At 30.2% G+C, this 19,758-nt stretch overlaps 1 protein-coding gene across 1 annotated transcript; it reads right to left on the bottom strand.

Moving 5' to 3' along the window:
- Nucleotides 1-2,660: 2,660 nt before the first annotated feature.
- LOC135127678 (uncharacterized) lies at nucleotides 2,661-16,959 on the bottom strand. The gene is made up of 7 exons (XM_064054221.1): nucleotides 16,868-16,959; nucleotides 16,212-16,301; nucleotides 9,305-9,377; nucleotides 3,690-3,782; nucleotides 3,244-3,270; nucleotides 3,023-3,189; nucleotides 2,661-2,963 (listed from the first exon to the last, which is right to left on the bottom strand). Exons 2-7 carry the CDS (start codon nucleotides 16,251-16,253, stop codon nucleotides 2,778-2,780), a joined length of 588 nt encoding a protein of 195 aa, XP_063910291.1. The 5' UTR covers nucleotides 16,254-16,301; nucleotides 16,868-16,959; the 3' UTR covers nucleotides 2,661-2,777.
- Between the last annotated feature and the right edge of the window lie 2,799 nt (nucleotides 16,960-19,758).

Below are 19,758 nucleotides of genomic sequence, written 5' to 3'. Positions count from 1 at the left end.
TTTTCAGTTCACTCCTTTCTTCAATTTTTCATCTTTTGAATTTTTCACTTGTTCGTTCCCTAAATTAATTTTTCGATTTTTCTTCTTTTGAAGTGTACAGTTCTTCATTTCTATTTTTTCGGTTTCTCATTTCTTTAATTGATCGATTTTTGAGATTCTTGTTTTCCAATGTTTCGATCTTTCATTTTTCACTCGTTCGTTTCTTCAAATAATAATTAGTTCATTTTTTATGTTTGAAATTGCCAGTTTTTCATTTCTTCAATTTTTTGCTATCTTTCAACATTTTCAGTTCATTCCTTTCTTCAATTTGTGAACTTCTGATTTTTTCGATTTTTCGTTCCGTAAATTATTTTTCGATTTTTCTTCTTTTGAAGTGTTCAGTTCTTCATTTCTTCTTTTTTTGCATTTTAATTCCTTTAATTTATCGATTTTTCACATTTTCGATTTTCAGTGTTTCGATTTTTCACCTTGCGTTCTTCAATTTTTCAATTTATGAAATTCTGGATTTTAAGATTTTCGATTTTTCAATTTTTTGAATTTTTTGGTTTTATCATAATTTATTACTGTAAAATAAATATCTTAGCAAATGCTAGCCCCGCCCACCCGCCTCCTATTTCCTCAAACTGAGAACATGTTAACTATCATCTTGTTATTGAAATAAAACTCTATATTAAAAAAAAAAACGAAGAATAAACAAGAAAAGACGACTACTTATATTAAGAAAAAGGGTAAAATATAATAAAAAAAAAAAAATAAATAAATACCCTATCTCGATTGTGATGATTTTTTCATTCCTAATTAAACCGAGGGGCAAAGTTTAATTGTAAAATCAAAATTTTTCTAGAAAATTCTACTCTTCTAAAAACATATTTCATATCGTAATTTCTAGAAATGAGCCCATGATGAATAAGAAATTCATCACAATTGAGAAGGGGTGGGTGGGTGGGGCTTATATTTTGCCCATTTTTTCTAAATATACGAAGTTTTTTTTTCCAACAAGAAACTGAAAACATGTCAACTATCATCATGTTATTGAAGTAAAACTCTATATAAAAAAAACAAAGATTAAACAAAAAAAGACGACTACTTATATTAAGAAAAAGGATAAAATATAAGGCCCGCCCACCCACCCTATCTCTATTCTGATGATTTTTTCATTCCTAATGAGACCCAGGGGCGAAGTTTAATTGTAAAATCAAAATTTTTCTAGAAAATTCTACCTTTTTAACAGCATATTTCATATCGTAATTTCCAGAAATGACCCCACAATGAATAGGAAATTCATCACAATCGAGAAAGGGTGGGTGGGTGGGGCTTATATTTTGCCCATTTTTTCTAAATATTCGAAGTTTTTTTTCCCAACAAGAAACTGAAAACATGTCAACTATCATCCTGTTATTGAAGTAAATCTCTATATAAAAGAAACAAAGATTAAACAAAAAAAGTCGACTACCTATAATATTAAGAAAAAGGATAAAATATAAGGCCCGCCCACCCACCCTATCTCTATTCTGATTATTTTTTCATTCCTAATGAGACCGAGGGGCGAAGTTTAATTGTAAAATCAAAATTTTTCTAGAAAATTCTACCTTTTTAACAACATATTTCATATCGTAAGTTCCAGAAATGAGCCCACGATGAATAGGAAATTCATCACAATTGAGAAGGGGTGGGTGGGTGGGGCTTATATTTTGCCCATTTTTTCTAAATATACGAAGTTTTTTTTCCCAACAAGAAACTGAAAACATGTCAACTTTCATCCTGTTATTGAAATAAAACTATATTAAAAAAAACAAAGATTAAACAAGAATACACGACTACCTATATTAAGAAAAAGGGCAAAATATATTTCATATTTGTCATTTGACAAAGTACGTTTTAACTTAGCCCCGCGCATCCGCCCTCTATTTTCTCAAAGGGTATGGCGTCTGCCAAAATCAGTCTTATCTTTGCAAGTACTAGCCCCGCCCACCCACCCTCTAGTTCCTCAGAGGGTACAGCGTCTGCCAAAATCAATTTTATTTGAGTAAGAGCTAACCCCACCCACCCGCCCTTTTCTTTCTTAGAGGCTATGTCAAATGGTAGCTCCGCCCACCCGCCCCCTATTTTCTCAGAGGATATGTCATTTGCTAAAATAAAACTTATGTTAGCAAGTACTACTCTGTGTTTATTTGCCTCTTATCTATCGGTTACCTGTTATAGATTTGAGTGGGCCAGAAAAATGGCTAAAGTTTGTTTGACCACAAATTTTAAATATTCTGCCCCTGTTTACTCAATTATTTATTAATATATTTTAATTCTGTAAAGCGCAATGGATCAAACTGACACTTAACTTCAATGGAAAACAAGAGTAGGCCGCCATCTTTTTTAATTAATTCCATGGCTGACTGGATGACGTTTTTTTTTCGATCATATGGTACTTTCATATGTATTTTTTAGGAAAGCTAAATTACAAACTCTATTTGAATAAAGTATGAAAAATACAGTACTACTGTGTCCTTCCCTCAAATTCACAAATGGACCCGTCCGAACGCTTTACGTCAAATGATCCATTTTATTGATATATATTCTTTTACTTTTTTTAAACGAATATAATCACACTTTAAACAATCAATCCATAAAAAGTACAACAAAAAATTTATGATCACAATAAGAACACGTTTTATAAAAAATGAGTATATTGTAAAAGTGCTACAAAAATAGTACTTAAAATCTGAAGCGTGACTCCAATCACCGTTCTGTAAACAAATTGTGACGTGTGTAGTAAATCAATCGGATCAATTCTTCCACTGCGAATCAAATCCAGCAGCCGTATCAGAGTCCGAGTCGTTGACTTGACAAGGCACGTTTACGTTCCTTGCCACCTGTTTGGGAGTACCGGGAGTACTATTAAGTCCCGACGAGTAGGGCCTCTTTGATTTTTTCTTAACGTAGCTGCCTTTAGGGCCTGGAGAGATATTTTCCTGTGGCGAAACAAACCAAATCAAATCAAAAATCCATAAAAAAAACAGTATAGTAGTACCTGATTGACGTTATCTGCGGAGCCCCAGCCCTTGTGCACTTTCTCATTGGTTGACTCCAGGGAGGTGACTGAGCCGCTCCCCACCCCTAAGAAGTTACTAAAAGCCTCGGTTGTCTTCTTGACTCGTACATTCAGGGACCCTATTCTTAAAAAACCTAGGTCTTTTTCTGAAACGTCAAGGTTAATATAACGTGCCACAGCGCCAACTATGACGTATTTACCTGAGGGTTTTTTGCGCGCCTTTATTTCTGAAATGTCAGGAAAAAATAAAAACGAGGTTAATTTCGCCAGATAAATTTATTGACGTCTACACATGCAAAATAATACTAATAGTAATAATAATAATAAAAAAAATACTGCAAAAGCTGCCTAATAGTCCAGTGTATAAGAATAAAAATAAAAACTACTTCAGATGTGAGTCATGCACAAAATAATGATAAAAGCGGAAAGTTGTATGTAGTAAGTGATGGAATGTCAAAGTGAGGTCACTCTTGCCCTGCAGTGAAGCCTTGAGTCTACTTGTTGGGTTGATAGCTCCCGAAAAGGACCTTAGTTGAGTACTGTACAGGAGGGTATAGTGGTCTGTCTACTGGTGGTTTACTTTTTAACCGAAAGCTTGGTTTTGAAGGAAGCTTGCCATGCTTGGTTGTCGTGTAGGGATACTCACTGCGAATGTTATCTTTTCTGGCTTTTTGGTCCTTGTCTTCGAAGTAGTACGAGGGTAAGCGGCCACTGTAATCTCGGATTTTGGCGTCAGCCTCTGGAAAAAAAAAACACTTTAATGGTAACAACAGAATTTCGTTGTTTTGTGATAAAAAATCTTCATTTTTAAATTAAGTTTATAATATTTAAACATAAAACATAGAAGGCTGCGGTTGCTATGACGACCGATCAACATATCTGTCATAAATTAGACCGGATTGAAAAATGTTGCAATTAATTCTTGTTTGAGTGTTTTGTGTTAGTTTTCTTGGTGTTTTGTGGTAATTTAACAGTGATGAACATTTATTTCTGTGCACCCCTGAAAAACTAAGCCACATTGAGTCTACATATTACCGGAGCAATTCAAGGACCAATACTTAAAGAACATGATTGATTTGAAAAACAAGTCTCTAGTTTTACTGAAAGGTGCAGTTTTCAAAGAAGGTAGGTCATTTTCGACGTTTATTACGAATGTAAAAATGTTTTGTCCGCAATTTGTGAGTAAATTTAAGCTTTCTTCGCGTACGGCAAATTTTCCTTGTCGTGAAAAAAAATACATTTTATTCTATTGTTGCATTAATAGCTCTATACGACACAAAAAATGTACAAATGTATAATTTTTCAACATTTTGCACAATTTCAATCTTGCGAATAATTTTTATTATTTTTAATTTTTGTTTTTGAATATCTTTTTGAATCTTTATTTCACGTAATGTTACCAGTTAACGTTAGTCAGATCAAGACTGACTTTTCAAACTTTGGATACATCTTTAGTTTGAATTTGTGGAGGTCGAATGTATAAGAAAATGTGTTCAGTTAAGTTTCGAAGGTTGTTGAAAAATTTTGGTTTTGAAAAAGTTGTTTAAAAAATATCGAAAAATTTTGGGAAATAGATTTCGGCGTGCTAATTTCAAAAATATTGCGTTTTTACAGTGTCGGGGCAAAATTTTAATTTCATCCGGTTTGAAATGCAATAAAAAAAATCTAGTCTTATTTCAAAGGTTTACACTTTTAACTTTCAGAATAGTGGTTTTGAACTGCTAGATCCTGAAACGATATTGAGCCAATTTAATTTTTTTTAAGAGTTTTTATAACAGAAAATTCAAAAATTTTCAAATCTTGGAAGATTCCAGTCCTTGAAAATTATTTAAACAAGTTTCGTGTTTTTGGGTGGCGTTTAAATAAATTCTAATTAAAATATTTTCTAAAATTTCTAGTTTTCAGAGACTATTGTCTCCAAATTTTTTTACAGGACTATAAAATTCCAATAATTAGATTGTTTGCAGCCCATGGAAAGTTGTTTTACTCTGAATTACTGCAATTTTAATGTCACTATTCGTTTTCAAAATTTATTTTCGATTATTATTGTCGAATTTTACGATTTTAAACTATAACATCTTTCGATAATCTGGCACGTTTTCATATTTTTTAGGAATCCTTATTGTGAAAAAAATCGAACAAAGAGCTTAGATCCACTTTGAAAATATACAAAATTTTTCATAGTTAAAACACCTAAATTCCTCAAAATAGTGAATGAGCGTTAGAGTTTTTGGAAATAATTTTCTACAATCCAAAGTTATTTCTGTGAATTTTTGCTAATAGTTTAAACCCGAATTACTTTTTTCATGTACACATTACCTAGTAAAAATTTTGCACTTTCCAGTTTTCCCAATTTCTGAAAAATCAGAACAAATTCGTTAGTCTTATAAGGGTCTTTTCGAGTCAGGTAATATATTTCAAAATGTACAAATTTATTTTTGGTTTTTGACTTTTATACGATCAATCTTCAAATTTTAATAATTGGTTTTACACTAAATTAGATTTTATTTGCAACTTTCTTTGTCGAATTTTTATATTTTTTGAGCCTTCAAAACAGTAATTTTGAACTTTAGTATGACCTTTCGATAATCCTGGCACATTTTCACATTTTTTCAGAAACTGAAAACTTCGAAACATGACATTTTTATTCACTTTTCATATTTAAAATACCTAAATATTGCATGAAGGTCGGAATTTTTTTATACAATTTTTCAAAAAATGACGCTCATTTTGATTATGGTTGTGGAATTTAACACTTTTCTTTTAGTTTTTAAAACAGTAAGTTTGAAGTGTAATTAAAACATTTTTATTCTATTTTTTTTAATTTGACTCTAAAAAATATACAAATTTTTCATGTTTAAAATGCTTAAATTTGTCGAAATATTGTATGAAAGTCAGAATTTTTGGTAATAATTTTTGAAAAACTTGCTTACAATTTTTCACAGGTCTCAAAGATTCTAATAAAACCCTGATAATATTCAAAAAACTTGCATGTTTAAATGATTCAAAGTTTTACTATATCGAAAATTATTTTTGACTTTTGATATCGAATTTTTGAAAAATGTTACTCATTTTGATTATCTTTGTGGAATTTTACGTTTTTTTTTTTTTTAGTTTTCAAAACAGTAATTATCAAGTGTAACATCTTGCGATAATTCTGGGACATTTTCATATTTTTTCAGAAATGTTAGTAAAAAAATATCGTACAAAGAACTTAGGAAAACGTTTTTTTTTCATTTTTTTTATTTGATAAATTTGACTCTAAAAATATACAATTTTTTCATATTTAAAGTGCTTAAATTCATTAAAATATTGTACGAAACAAAATTTTCGGTAACAATTTTTGAAAAACTTTTGCTTACAATTTTTTACAGTTCTCAAAAATTCTAATAAAACCCTGAAAATATTCAAAAAACTTGCATGTTTAAATGATTCAAAGTTTACGAAATCGAAATTTATTTTTGACTTTCGTTATCAAATTTCACGTTTTTTTTTTAGGTTTTCAAAATAGTAATTTTAAACTGTAACATCTCTCGATAACTCTGGGGGATTTTCATATTTTTTCAGGAATTCTTGTGGTAAAAAAATATCACATAAACAGCTTAGGAAAACATTTTTGTTCTGAATTTTTTTAAATCTGACTAAAAATATATCAATTTTTCATGTTTAAAATACTTAAATTCATTGAAATATTGTATGAAAGTCGGAATTTTTTAACACAATTTTTGAAAAACGTTGCTCATTTTGATTATCGTTGTGGAATTTTACGTTTTTTTTTTTTTTTAGTTTTCGAAACAGTAATTATCAAGTGTAACATCTTGATAATTCTGGGACATTATCATATTTTTTTTAGAAATTTTTGAACTTAAATATCGTACAAACAGCTTAGGAAAATATTTTTTTCTATTTTTTTTTTAAATTGATAAATTTGACATTAAAAATATAAAATTTTTCATGTTTAAAATGCTTAAATTCATTGAAATATTGGTTAAAAATCGGAATTTTTTAACACAATTTTCGAAAAATGTTGCTCATTTTGATTTATCGTTGTGGAATTTTACGTTTTGTTTTTTTTTAGTTTTCGAAACAGTAATTATCAAGTGTAACATCTTGCGATAATTCTAGGACATTTCCATATTTTTTTCAGAAATTTTTGTAAAAAAATATCGTACAAACAACTTAGGAAAACATTTTTTTTCTAACATTTTTTAAATTTGATAAATTCGACTCTAAAAATATACAAACTTTTCATGTTTAAAGTCCTTAAATTTATTGAAATATTATATGAAAGTCAGAATTTTTGGTAATAATTTTTGAAAAACTTTTGCTTACATTTTTTTTAGGTTCTCAAAAGAATAATTTTGAACTGTACGATCTTTCGATAATTCTGCCATATTTTCATATTTTTTCAGGAATTCTTATTAAAATTCAAATGTCTAATTTTCAAAACCAGTTGGTTATAAATTTTTTATCGGATTCAAAAAAAAAAAAATTAATTATTGTAAAAAAAGAAAATTCAAAACGTAATCTTTTTATTGTGAAAATATTTTTTCCACTACTTTCACTCTAAAAATATTCAAAAAATTTGCATCAATAAATTATTTAAAGTTCTACTAAATCGAAATTTATTTTTGACTTCCGTTATCGAATTTCAGTTTTTTTTTAATTTCTGGAAACAGTAACTTTGAAGTGTAAGATTTTTCGATAAATCTGGTACATTTTCATATTCTTCTTGTAAAAACATCGAACCAAGAGCTTAGGACAACCATTTCTATCTTGATGTTTTCATTCTAAAATATTTTTAATTTATTTTGCCCTGAAAACTTTTTTTTGTTTAAAATGCTTACATTAGTTGGAATATTGTACGAAGGTTAGCATACAATATTCCAGGGCTATATTTTTTGAAAAAATTTATAATTTCTTTATCGGACTCAAAAATTCTAATAATTTCATAATTTTTTTTATCATATAAAACCGATATTTCAAAACGTGACCTTTTTATTCTGAAACTATTTTTCAACTACTTTCACTTTAAAAATATTCAAAAAATTTGCATGATTAAATTATTTTAAAGTTCTATTAAACCGAAATTCATTTTTACCTTTCGTTATCCAATTTCACGTTTTTTGTTTTGTCTTCAAGACAGTAAATTTGAACTGCAAAATTTTTAGATAATTTTGGCACATTTTCTTATTTTTTCGGGAATTTTTGTTGCAATTTATTCAATTTTTTTTATTTATTTCGGCCCGACAACTTTTTTTTTTTGTTTAAATTGTTTAAATTAGTTGGAATATTGTAGGTATTGGAAAATTTTTTGAAAAAATTATGCTTAATATATTTTCAAATGGCTATTTTTCAAAACCTGTCGGTTATAATTTTTTATCGGATTCAAAAATTCCAATGATTCTAAAAATATTCCAAAAAAATTCATAATTAAATTATTTAAAGTTCTACTACATCGAAATTTATTTTTGACTTTCGTTATGGAATTTTACTTTTTTTTTTTCAAAACAGTAATTTTGAACTGTAAGATTTTCATATTTTTCAAGAATCCTTGTAAAAAAATCCAACAAAGACCTTAGGAATACCATTTCAAACCATGACATTTTTATTGTGCAAGGATTTTTTTATTTTTTCCAGTCTGAAAATGTATAATATTTTTCATTTTTAAAAAAGCTTATGTTATTCTTGTGAATTTTTGCTAACTTTAAAATTCAAAATGTTGAATTAGTTTTTTCATGTCTTCACGAAAAATAAAAACAAATAAATAACAACAAAAGACACTGAATTTCCCAGCAAATTTTGAGCTGTACACTTGAAACAGAAGGCTCTGGAATATTTTTCCAAAGTAATTTATGTACGAAAATTCATATACAAAATTTTGAATTGCCGGATTTTACAAATTGTTTGAAATTTTGGAACGATAATTTAAAACTATTGACACGTTTAGTACATTTTTACGATTTTCCAAGAATTTTTCTTGCAACAGAAAAGTCAAAAAAAGCTATTTTCGAAAATCCCAAAATAAAATTCATCTGGTTAAAATTTGAAGACGCTGTGGCTAGAAATCGCCAACAAATTGTCACTGTTGTGTTATTTTTCCATTAAAAAAAAAAAGCTGTTTATTTTGAAAATATTTTTTAACCTGAAAATTTCAAAAAATCTTCATGTATGAATGTATTGACAAGACAATAAAAGCAAAAACAATTTTTTTTTCGTTTTTTGTACATAAACCATTTTAATAAATCAAAAATCACTTACTATAATCATTGATGAGCATTTCATACACCTTCCTATGTCCGAACTGCGCTGCCAGATGAAGCGGCGTGTACCCCTGAAACACCCCATCATCAACAAATCTCAATTTTTCAACCCCGAATGCCGTGCTTCCTCCAAATAAAATAAAATTCCATAACAAACAGCTTGTTAAAATGTTCCGCGGGGGTTGTGAAGTCGACATTAATAAGTCGGCTACGTAGGACTATACAAATGTAAATGTCATAAACAAGCTGTTATCTCTTGTATATTAAACTTAATCTAAGATGTGACATCACATCGAGCCCGTGGAATGCCCGGCATGCGTCGCCACCAGTCGCCATATCAAAAAATGGCTACCGGGCTTCGAACGCGAGCGGAATATAAAAATAAACATCCCCGAAACCGTATCGTGCGTGAATTTTTAAGGGCGCGGCATTCCACAGTTGCATGAGGAAACATACTAAACAAGAAAAAAGTAAAAACTTACCCCGTTCTAGCGTCGACGAGAAACCGGAAACAAAAAAACGGACAAGTTAGCGAAATTCGTAGAGATTCGGCGTTGCCAAAACGCGACCTTGTGACAATTAGCGAAAAACTGGCCCGAAAATGGCAAACGGCTGACATTTGCGACTTTCTCGAATCTATCACGGTGTTCGAATTTGTTCCACAACATGCATTTACATACACGTGTCACTTTTTTCGAGCTGCTCGTTCATCATTTCACTGATTCATTAATAATTTATCTTATGTAAATTAAGTTTTAATAAAAATCTAGAAAAATTAATGCAGAATGGTGATCTCTTCTGACACTTTAAGTAGTGCTGGGTTTTAATTAATTAGGAGCAACACTTCTACGTATGTACAAATATTTTATTGGGATGATTTACATTTATTGGAGGTACAAGCCGTTAATAATAATGTTATGACGGGCAGAAAGACGTTGAAATTTTAATGAGGGTTATTAATCTGGGTGGAAATTTTGTGGGAGAAAGTTGCGTAGGCGATGTTGGGCATTCGCAAAACTTGTATTCTGACGTCAGCGTGTCGCTAAGACAGACATCGTTTTAGATTTTTTCAAAGACTATCCATATGTTCTAGAAGTCTGAATAAATTTGAACTCTGTTAAAAATTTTCGGTATTTTTGGTTCCATTTTTCGACTACTGATTTCACTGGCTTGTCAACATTTTACACGATTATGCTTTTACAAAATTTCTAATTTTTAGAAGTCATCAACTAAACTTTGAAAGCTCGGAAACTTATTTTTCATTATTTCAAATTCTTGAATTTTATTTTTTTTTAATTCGAGGAATCCGAAAAGTACAAATTAAATAATTAACATTAAAACAGCCGTCATAGCCACGGTTCACCCAGCTCATACAATCTAAAATATGAAAAAGTAGGTCTCCCGTTTACATCAGTTTTTTTATTTTCGATTTCTTGATCTTTCGATTTTTCGACTTCTCAGTTTAAAATTTTTTTGGTTTTCAATTTTTTTAGTTTTCACTTTAAATATGTAATAATGAATTTTTTTTTTACTTTTTCACTTATTCGATTTCTAATTTTGGAAATTCTCGATATTTTGATCTTTCAAGGTTACAGTTTTTCGACTTTACAATTTTGACGATTCCATAATTTTTCAATTTTATAATTTTTAGCCTTTCCAATTTTTCCATTCGATTCGTTTGGAAAGAATTTTTGGATTTAAATTCAAATTTTTCGTTTCTTCAGTTCTTCGATTTGCAATTTCTCGTTTTTTTCAGTTTTACGATTTTTCAATTTTTTGCAATTTCTTAGTTTTTCGAATTGTAATTTTTCGATTTTGACATTTACTTTTTTTTAGTTTTTCGATTTCTCAAGTTTTCAAATCAAAAAATAAAAAAACGAAATGGTATAAAATGAAAACTTCGAAAAATCTACAAAAAAATTGGAAATCAAGAACTTGCAAAATCGAAAGATTAAAGATTGAGAAACTTAAAAATTGATAACGTGCAAAATAGAAAAAACGAAATATTGTAAAATCGAAATCTTGAAAATTAGAGAAATCGGAAAATCGGAAAAAAAAGAAGTCCAAAAATTGCAAAATTGAAAAGTTTTTACAAGTATAATAGGAAAAATTTTGAATAAATCTGGTTTCTTTTTTTTCGAATAGACTGCTTTTTTCGAAAATTTTTGGAAACTATTTTTGATTTTTGTCAGTTTTTTGAACACCTGCTATAAAAAAATAACTACCAGTTCGTAATCTACTAGCAACTCTCTACAGACTTGTCCTTTTATTCATTGGAATAAAACCTGTTTTAATACTTTTTTGGAAAATTTTTGGAAAGAGTTTTTAACTTTTCGGCAGTTACTTGAAATTTTAACATTTTTTGAGAAAATTTTGGGTACATATTTTAATTTTTTTTTCAATTATTTGAAAACGTGCAACAAAATCAGCTTCAGAGTCATAATATACAAGAAATCGTATACAAACTTTTCCATTTTTCACTGGAATACAGCCTGTTTTGACATATTTTTGGAAACTTTTTGAAATATTTTTTCCAGTTTTCTATTTGAAGATCCGTAACAAAAAATGTAAAATTTGCAAAATTGTAAAATTAAAAAGCCAAAAATAAAAAATCAAGAACTTGCAAAATCGAAAGATTAAAATTGAGAAACTTAAAAATCGATAACGTGCAAAATCGAAAAAACGAAATATTGTAAAATCGAAATCTTGAAAATTAGAGAAATCGGAAAATCGGAAAATAAAGAAGTCCAAAAATTACAAAATTGAAAAGTTTTTATAAGTTTAATAGGAAAATTTTTGAATAAATCTGGTTTCTTTTTTTTTGAATAGAGTGCTTTTTTCGAAAATTTTTGGAAACTATTTTTGATTTTTGTCAGTTTTTTGAACACCTGCTATAAAAAAATAACTGCCAGTTCGTAATCTACTAGTAACTCTCTACAGACTTGTCCTTTTATTCATTGGAATAAAACCTGTTTTAAATAGTTTTTTGGAAAATTTTTGGAAAGAGTTTTCAACTTTTCGGCAGTTATTTGAAATTTTAACATATTTTGAGAAAATTTTGGGTACATATTTTAATTTGTTTTTCAATTATTTGAAAACGTGCAACAAAATCAGCTTCAGAGTCATAACATACAAGAAATCCAATACAAACTTTTCCATTTTCCACTGGAATACAGCTTGTTTTGGCATATTTCTGGAAACTTTTTGAAATATTTTTTCCAGTTTTCTATTTGAAGATCTGTAACAAAAAATGTAAAACTTGCAAAATTGTAAAATTAAAAAGCCAAAAATAAAAAAACGAAATGGTATAAAATCAAAACTTCGAAAAATCTAAAAAAAATTGGAAATCAAGAACTTGCAAAATCGAAAGTTAAAAATTGAGAAACTTAAAAATTGATAACGTGGAAAATCGAAAAAACGAAATATTGTAAAATAGAAATTTTGAAAATTAGAGAAATCGGAAAATCGGAAAATAAGAAGTCCAAAAATTACAAAATTGAAAAGTTTTTATAAGTTTAATAGGAAACATTTTGAATAAATCTGGTTTCTTTTTTACTCGAATAGACTGCTTTTTTCGAAAATTTTTGGAAACTATTTTTGATTTTTGTCAGTTTTTTGAACACCTGCTACAAAAAAATAACTGCCAGTTCGTAATCTACTAGCAACTCTCTACAGACTTGTCATTTTATTCATTGGAATAAAACCTGTTTTAATACTTTTTTGGAAAATTTTTGGAAAGAGTTTTCAACTTTTAGGCAGTTATTTGAAATTTTAACATTTTTTGAGAAAATTTCGTGTACATATTTTAATTTTTTTTTCAATTATTCGAAAACGTGCAACAAAATCAGCTTCAGTGTCATAATATACCAGAAATCCTATACAAACTTTTCCATTTTCCACTGGAATACAACCTGTTTTGACATATTTTTGGAAACTTTTTGAAATATTTTTTCCAGTTTTCTATTTGAAGATCCGTAACAAAAAATGTAAAACTTGCAAAATTGTAAAATCAAAAAGCCAAAAATAAAAAAACGAAATGGTATAAAGTCAAACCTTCGAAAAATCTAAAAAAAATTGGAAATCAAGAACTTGCAAAGTCGAGAGATTAAAAATTGAGAAACTTAAAAATTGATAACGTGCAAAATCGAAAAAACGAAATACTGTAAAATCGAAATCTTGAAAATTAGAGAAATCGGAAAATCGGAAAATAAAGAAGTCCAAAAATTGCAAAATTGAAAAGTTTTTACAAGTTTAATAGGGGTAAAATCAGTCTTATCTTAGCAAGTGCTCGTCCCCGCCCACCCACCTTTTATTTTCCCAGAGGGTAGTACTTGCTGGTACTTGCTAAGATAAGTCTTATTTTGGCAAATGACATATCCTCTGAGAAAACAGGGGTGGGCGGGCGGGGTTAGTACTTGCTCAGATAAAACTGATTTTGGCAAATGACATATCCTCTGAGAAAATAGGGGTGGGTGGGCGGGGCTAGCACTTGCTAAGGTAAGATTGATTTTGTCTCTTTAAACTTGTTAAATTTAAAAAGTGTTAAATTGCAAATTTCCATTGTAACGAGTTAAATTCCTAAATTTAATTCGATGTTTATTTTTTAACAATTTAGTCACTAATTTTTTTGAATCACCCTGTTTAAGCAAATCTAGAAAATATGAATGCAGTGATAAATCATAGACCGATCATACTTTGCATATTTTAGATAATATTTATCCGGCAAAATTTTTGGATGACATCATCAATTTTTTGGAAGGATAAGCGAATATATTTTGATGAAAAAATTATTATGCTTACCATAAATTGAAAACATCTGCAAGATTTCAAAGCATTCAGTTTGGCAGATTCAAAATTAAATTGGAATAATTTTGACTTTTTTCCAAAAATCTGGACTTTTCGGGTAAAAACTTGTGACTTTCGTTGTGGAATTTTACAATTTTTTTTGGAGTTTTCAAAACTGTAATTGTGCACTCTAAAATTTTGCGATAATTCTAGCACATTTCCATACTTTTTAAAGAATTCTTGTAAGACACTTTCATTTTAAAATTAAAAAAAAAAAAATCCATGCTGAAACTGTACAGAATTTCGGAATATTATATGATGCTTAAAATTTTTGGAAATAAATAACTGTGTTATTCTTTTGATTCTTTGCTAATTTTAAAAGTCAAAATTTTCCGGTAAATATTTCATAAGGAGTTTCAAAATTTTCAAATTTTTGGTCTTGGGTTTTTCAAGTTTGCAATTTTTAATAATGTCACTATTCGTTTTATAGTTTTTTTAAAACAAGTTTTTGCTTTCTATTTTCTTTGTCGAATTTTACAATTTTTTTTAAGTTTTCAAAACAGTAATTTTGACACATGGCACATTTTCATAATTTTTTAAGAGCTTTTGTTAGAAAACAAAATTGAAACAAAGAGCTCAGCAATACTTTTTCAAAGTAATTTGTTTAAGAAAACCAACACGGACGGCAAAGCACAAACATTGTAATAAAAATCAAGGCGAATTCATAAACCACGTGTATAGGAGTATATTATTATATGAACTTTAGATAACCTTTACTACCAAAACGATGAGACGACGTCATCAAATTGTTGGTAGGGATGATTAGACAAATTTTGGTTAGCGTTTTACCATCTACATGAACATGACATTCAGAGCACACATAAAAATTCTACTAAATCATAATTAAATTGTGACTTGCGTTGTGGTTTTACGATTTTTTTTAATTCTCAAAACAGTCATTTTGAACTACAAATTTCCTTAGTCTTGTGAATTTTTGCTAAGTTTAAAAGTCAAAATTTTCTAGCAAATATTTCTAAAATATTGCTAGTGTTCATGTTTTTTGAGTCAAACATAAGAAATTTCAAAATTGACAAATTTGTAGTTCTTGACTTTTATAATTCTGCAGTTTTTAATAATGTCATTATTAGTTTTACGGTTTTACTAGAACAGGTTTTATTTTCGGCGCACTTTGTCGAATTTACTTTTTTTTTTTAAGTTTTCAAAAAGCAGTAATTTTGAACAGCTGCCAGCTCCATTGATAGTGGCATATTTTCCTAATTTTTCTTATAAAAGAAAATTCAAAAAAACACACAACAAATTGTGATAAAAACTAAGGCGGATTCATAAACCACAAGTACAAGAGTATATTATTTTATAAGATTCAAATAAACTTTACTACCAAAACGATGAGGAGATGTCATCAAATTGTTCGTAGGGATGACTAGACAAATTTTGGTTAGCGTTTTACTACTTACATGATATTTCAACTATAATATACATACAACCAATCAACCAGATAGCCAGACGATAGACAGAAGGAAACGGAAGACCTATTTTTCATACTCTAGTGATCACTAATCGTGGATAAAACATGAAAGTAGCCTTTCGCCGGATGGACCCTATTACAATTCTTCCTTATCTTACAGTCGGAAAGTTAAAATTCCAAAAAATAATGATTTTCTATCCCTTCATTTTTTTTTACAAAAAAAAAAAAAATCTGTTGTAAAACTAGAGCCATTTATTTCAGAACAATTTCTAAAGTTCTTCCTTATTTTCAAGCAATATTATTGAACACATACTTAGTTCATTTCAAGAAGATACAAAAAACTCTGAAAACTTTTTCTTTCAATTTTAATGTCGATTTTTTTACAATTTTCTTAGTAATTTTGGTTTCCTAAATTAAAAAAAAAACATATACAGAGGAAAAAAAATGAATACAGATTAATCTAATTGTCAAAACAGATTTAATAATAATTATGCGACAAATCGCACAAACGGCGTCAAAAACAGCGGTCTGTATATTTGGAACAGTATAGTTTATAATTTTTTGGCACAGTAGTCAGTTTTGGCAACGTTAAACAAAATAAAACCTTCAAACCCAAACCCAACACAAATCTTACCGTTTTCCCGTTGACATCCACCTTGTACTTCCCAGCGAACATCTGAATGATCTGCGGATTTCCATGTTTGGCGCCCCAGTGCAGCACCGTCTGCAAACCACCAATAACAACCCATCAATTGCGAAACAAAAACCAAACAAACAAAACAACCCAACGCGGCGACCATTCAAAAACGACCAACAATCCCAAATATGTGAGCTACATGATTGCAGATATGTCTCGTATCTGATAAGGGCCACAACACGAGAAGACACCCATAACTCCATCGGCCCGATAAGGAAAAAACTCGGCTCGACTTCCTCTGTGGGACGAGGAACGACGAATTGACACCTGAATTTGTCATGGAGTGCGGATGTTCATGCGATTGACCGCCGGATAAGACCGGCCAAACTAATTTGAATTGATAATTGGACAGTTTGGATGTACCCACTTATTATTGAACCACCGACGCGCAAATCGTGTCGGAATCGAACGAAATTGATGGGATTGAGGCGATGGATGGGTTTTAATTTGGGGGTTTGGGTGTGTGTGTTTAGTGGGTAATTGGGGAAGAGGTGGCAGGTGATTTGGGCGTAGTGGGGGCAATACTGGGTTGTGGGCTTGGTAAATGGTCACAGTTTGGGTTGATGCTGTGTCTATGGTAAAGAAATACTTACATACTGAAGAATCCAAGTGAAAGTCGGGTTCAAGGAGGCAAATACATGGAAAATAAATACATAAATTAATAATAATAGTAATAATAATAATAATAATAATCTAGACAAATAAATCGTGAGTTAAGATCTAAGATTAGTATTTGGTGTGCTGCAAGGGTTCCACCTCGGCCAAGTGCTTTTCTCGTTATACGCCAACGACCTAATCGTCTGACTTTTTCGTTTCTAGAAAAGCAATTCCATCAACACGATCGAATTCCTGCCCCACTTTACTTAAAATAAACACCAGTCGCGCTATATCCTCTCATAAAATTTAAATCTTCACCTAATAATCCCGCTATAATTTCGTTAGAAACGATCGCCCCGAATCACGCCACACTCGAAGCCGTTTTTCCCGTTCGCTCGCCAATGAAGACGTGCACCGTTCTTCGCGGTCTGGTTAATCTGGGAAGATCGCCTTCGCGTCTAACCACCTCTTCGAGGGTGCCTGAAGGCCGCTACTGTGGAGTCTCGTGGTGGACGGGTGCTCCGAGAGCATTTGCATAATGATGATGATAACATATTAACTGGCTCAGCTGCGCGGCCGGCGGCAATTAGTATCGCGCGTTCTTCAGATCCCCAGATAGGGAAGAGCCGGTGACCGGTTTGGTCGTTCTTGGCCGTTTTGTTCAATTAGTAGGGCACATATGAATCGCGACCGGGCCGCTGCCTGTCACCTCGACTCACCTGGGCCCCCACGTCATACCACCGGCCGTCACGACACCACCTGCCCGCTCGCACGATACTTAAGAAACGAGAGGATGATGGGAGATAGTTTAGGCAGTTTAATAACTTCCAATTAGATAGACGGAAAAAAAGTCGGTAATTAATGGCGGGTTTGGGCGAAGTTTGGCGGGCGCGGGTTCTGAGAAGCAAGTTTGGTTCGTGAAAGCAATATAGTTTTCGAAATATACAGACCACTGTTTTTGGTGCTTTTATTCATGGAGCGATTTGACAAAGTTGAAAAGTTAGATGGACGAAAATATTTAAAACCGAAGCATATTGTGGTTTTTGGAAACTTCTTGGAAACATTTTTCCTAGTTTTCTTTCTCTATGTACACGAGTTCTTAGCAAAAATTAGTCTAGATGCGTCATCTACCTTGAAGTTTTGTATAAACTTCTTTTCATGTCTCATTTGAATAGAAATCGTTTTAACGTTTTTTGGAAAATTTTTGAAATTTATTTTCATTTTCATTTCCATTCGAATAGAGGTCGTTTTAACGTGTGTTTGGAAAATTTTTGGAAAATATTTTTCAACATCTTTCAGCTGTTTGGAGACGTGCAGCAAGTGATTTCGGATTCCTAATTTAGGACAAGCTTAACTTTTATTACATTGAAACACAGCTAGTTTTAACATGGTTTCTGGAAAATTTTTGGAAAAACCTAGTTTTCATTCTCTGTGCGCAAGAGTTCTGGACCAAAAATGACTCCATATACTTATACTTTACCAAAAATTTTGTATAGATTTGTTTTGTTTTTCATTCGAATTAAGGTCACTTTAACGTTTTTTGTAAAATTTTTCGAAAATTTTTTTTTCCTCAGCTGTTTGGAGGTGAGCAGTCAAAATGATTTCAAGTTCATAATTTTTGGTGCTTTTGTCTTCATATGCAAGAGTTTTAGCAAAAATGAGTTCAGATGCGTAATCTACGATAAATTTTGAATGAATTTGGTTTCTTTTTTATTCGAATAGAGTGCTTCTTTTTGGAAAATTTTTTTAAACTATTTTCGATTTTTGTCAGCAACTCTCTACACTGTCCTTTTATTCATTGGAATAAAAACTATTTTAACTTTTTTTTTGGAAAATTTTTGGAGAGTTTTCAACTTTTCGACCGTTATTTGAAATTTTAACATTTTTGGAGAACATTTTGGGAACATTTTCATTTTTTTTCCAATTATTTGAAAACGTACGGCAAAATCAGCTTCAGATTCATAATATACAAGAAATTCTATACAAAATTTTCCATTTTCCACTAAAATACGGTCCGTTTCGACATATTTTTGGAAATTTTTTGAAATATTCTTTCCTAGTATTCCTTCTCTATATGCAAGAATTCTAAACCAAAATGATTCCTGATGCGTATCCACGATAAAATTTTGTATGAATTCAGCTTATTTTTGAGTTTTGTCAATTATTTGTTCACCTGCTATAAAAGTAACTACCGGTTCGTAATCTACTAGCAACTCTCTACCGACTTGCTCTTTTATTCATTGGGCTAAAAACTGCTTTGATACTTTTTGGAAAATTTTCGGAAAATATTTTTCATTTTTTCTCAGTGGTTTTGAGATGTACTGAAAAATGATTTTAGATTCGTAAATTGCGAGAAATCGGATAGACGCTTGTATTTTATTCCATTGAAATACAGCTAATTTTAACATATGGTTTCTGGAAATTTTTTTAAAAATCTTTTCCTAGCTTTCTTCTTCTATGCGCCAGAGTTCTAGAGCAAAAATAAGTCCAGATGCATAATTTACAAAAATTTTTGTATACATTTCTTTTCTTCTCTACTCGAATAAAGGTCGTTTTAACGTTTTTTTTTTGCAGAATTTTTGGAAAATATTTTTCATGTTTTTGGCTCTTTGGACACGGGCAACAAAAATGATTTCAAGTTCGTAATTTTCAAGAAATTATATACAACAAAAATTTTGTCTGTTGTTCTAGAAACAGAGCAAAGTGTCACATAAATGGTTTTTGGAAAATTTTTTGAAAGTGTTCCTTCTTTATGTGTAAGAGTTTTAGCAAAAATGACTCCAGATGTGTAATCTACGAAAATTTTTGTATAAACTTGTTTTTTGCCCATTCGAATAAGGATCATTTTAAAATTTTTGGAAAATATTTTTAATTTTTTTCGGCTGTA

The sequence above is a fragment of the Zophobas morio genome, unplaced genomic scaffold (assembly GCF_036711695.1).
Source record: "Zophobas morio isolate AGI-343-1 ecotype UQ-CSIRO unplaced genomic scaffold, CSIRO_AGI_Zmor_V1 ptg000012l, whole genome shotgun sequence".
Lineage (NCBI taxonomy): Eukaryota > Metazoa > Arthropoda > Insecta > Coleoptera > Tenebrionidae > Zophobas > Zophobas morio.
The sequence above is the reverse complement of the archived record's forward strand: the minus strand, read 5'-3'. Positions and strand labels throughout refer to the sequence as shown.